The following is a 2,500-nucleotide window of genomic DNA, read 5'->3' as shown; positions in this document are numbered from 1 at the left end:
TCATAGAATTTTTTTTTTCCCTGTCCTGGTACGCATGTCGGTTTTTGGTATTTATTTTCGAATTTCAGTTATAACCTTTTCATATGAAATTACATGTTCTCAGTTTCGATCATTCATTATATGCTTTATACGGTAATTTTATAAAAGGTGGCTCAGATACCCTTTAGTTTGATTTAAACATTTTAAAACTGTTCACATGATAAATATTAAGAGGAAGAATGGAAGTAAAGTTATATGATTCTTAATTTTTATTTTACACTAATCGTCGAGATACAAATGGAAATTTAACTTGACCATCATAGTTTCTTTGTAGTTTAATTTATGGACAGTAGCACCTTTCACAGTGGAGCTCCATAGGAGTTTGAAGGTTGCCTAACTGCATTCAATCTACCATTTCCGTTTCTGCTGCCGTTTCCAGCGCCATTCCTTCTGTTGCCGTTGGTGAATCTTCCATTGCCATTTCCTGCAGCGTTACCGTCGATTCCGATGAGTTCATTTACGGAATAAAAGTTTTCTGCAGAGGAACAGTCGAAATTGTACCACCAGTCACACACCAGGTACTGTTGGTTGAAGATGGTGCCGTTGGGGCAGAGGAAGGAGTCCTGCTGGCGTCCTGTAGGTCTGTCCTGGCAGATGTGGAAGACCTGGCAGCCGGCTTCACGAGCTGTATCGGCATAATATCCAGGGACGCTCTGGCCATCACAAGAGAAGCCGGTGTCAGGGACAGAGGCCAAGATAGGATAGTCCTGTCCAGGGATGCCTCCACCTGGAATGCTTTCAGTTAATGCTCCTGCTTCACCTCCACCTCCAAATCTACCATTAGGAGCACCGTAGGATCGACTCGGAGGCACTCCATTTCCATTAACTCTCACATTTACTGGATTGAAACCGTTTGTAAACTGGCCTGGTGGCGCTCTGTAGCTGCTGGAAGGAAACTGCTGGGCTGCAACCACCCCAATCAGAGCTGCAAGTAACGATTAGGAGACTGTGAGGAAGTCTATTTTGTTATTCTGTGTCGTCATATTGGTTCCATGTCATTTGTCTGTGATAATTTCTTTATGACATCACACACGCTATATACAGTATATACTTTTATAAATTTCTACCTCATACCGGGATCGAACCCTAGTCTCTTCAAATGAAAGGCTAGGTCGCTTTCAATAAAGCCATCAGAGTGTCTAAAAGAAGTCGGAACCAAATCTAAGTGCTAACAGCATTTCAGGATTTACCTGATGAGACTACTGTCGTATACCAGCTAGTTTTGCCCTACTGCCGACCCACCAGGGGACCTAATTGATAGCTTTTAATTCGAATTACCACTAATGAGTCAATATGGATAAAAATTAACACAATATTGTGCTCAAATATTGTTTTGATTTTCATCCATATACATATATGTATAAATATGTGAGCATGATTTTGTATAGAAACATATTTTATGTATGTATTCATAACAAAGAGGTATAAAACTTACCAAGAACATTGATGATTCTCATTGTAGAAAGTGAGATAGTATGTTAACGAAAAATATTCAAGATCTGGAAACCCAGTAACCTTCAGTAACGAAGGAGGATGCTTGTATGGTCTGTATCTGTACAGCACAGCGTATATATAGTTACTCCCATAAAGCCTAAGGGTTCTGGTCAAGTCATGAATGAACGTTCTATCTCTCATTCGACCCAGAATGTTTAGAATTACGCCTTTTAAACGGAGTGCGTAAGCCACATTTTGATTATGTAAGACTTGAATCTTTAGGCAGTCGTAAACTACAGTGGAGTTATTTGTTTCATCAGGTTCCCTTCGAGTTCTTCGCAATCGTACTGTAGTAAGACAATTTTTTAGGCATATGTATATATATATATATATATATATATATATATATATATATATATATATATATATATATATACATATATGTATATATATATATATATATATATATATATATATATATATATATATATATTTATATATATATATATGTTATATATATATATATATATATATATATATATATATATATATATATATATATATATATATATGATATATATATTATATATATGCATCATATATATATATATATATATATATATATATATATATATATATATATATATATATATATATATATATATGATATATATATTATATGTATGTATGTGTGTGTATGTATGTGTATTAATTCTATAACGATTTTTATAATGAATAAATTCTATTGGTTCTTCCAACTATTGTTAATTTTTTATATATCATTGTTTTGATAGCATGCGCAGTTCACGTTCATTAGTTTTTTTCTTTGTAATATTGATTTTATAGATATTGGGTTCGAATTGAAAATAATGGGCGTCAATTTTCTGTTATAGCAGCAGTTTAATCACTTACCTTCACCGAGATTCAATTCTCTTTTCAAAATGATGTTTATCACTGTGTCCCTTTAAACTTTTGTCATAATTCATATTGTCAAACAAGTTTTTAGAGGTTGTTTTTCGACATCACA

The 2,500-nt window shown here is 33.8% G+C and overlaps 1 protein-coding gene across 1 annotated transcript in view; it reads right to left on the bottom strand.

Moving 5' to 3' along the window:
* LOC137620812 (fibroin heavy chain-like) overlaps positions 1–2,500 on the bottom strand; it is a 76,432-nt gene that overhangs the window by 63,243 nt on the left and 10,689 nt on the right. The window contains exon 3 of the mRNA XM_068351261.1: positions 392–463. Within this exon, the coding sequence (XP_068207362.1) occupies positions 392–463 (72 nt within the window). The remainder of the gene's footprint in view (positions 1–391; positions 464–2,500) is intronic.

Source organism: Palaemon carinicauda, chromosome 27 (assembly GCF_036898095.1).
Source record: "Palaemon carinicauda isolate YSFRI2023 chromosome 27, ASM3689809v2, whole genome shotgun sequence".
NCBI lineage: Eukaryota > Metazoa > Arthropoda > Malacostraca > Decapoda > Palaemonidae > Palaemon > Palaemon carinicauda.
Note: the sequence above shows the minus strand (reverse complement) of the source record. Positions and strands in the feature narration are given on the sequence as shown.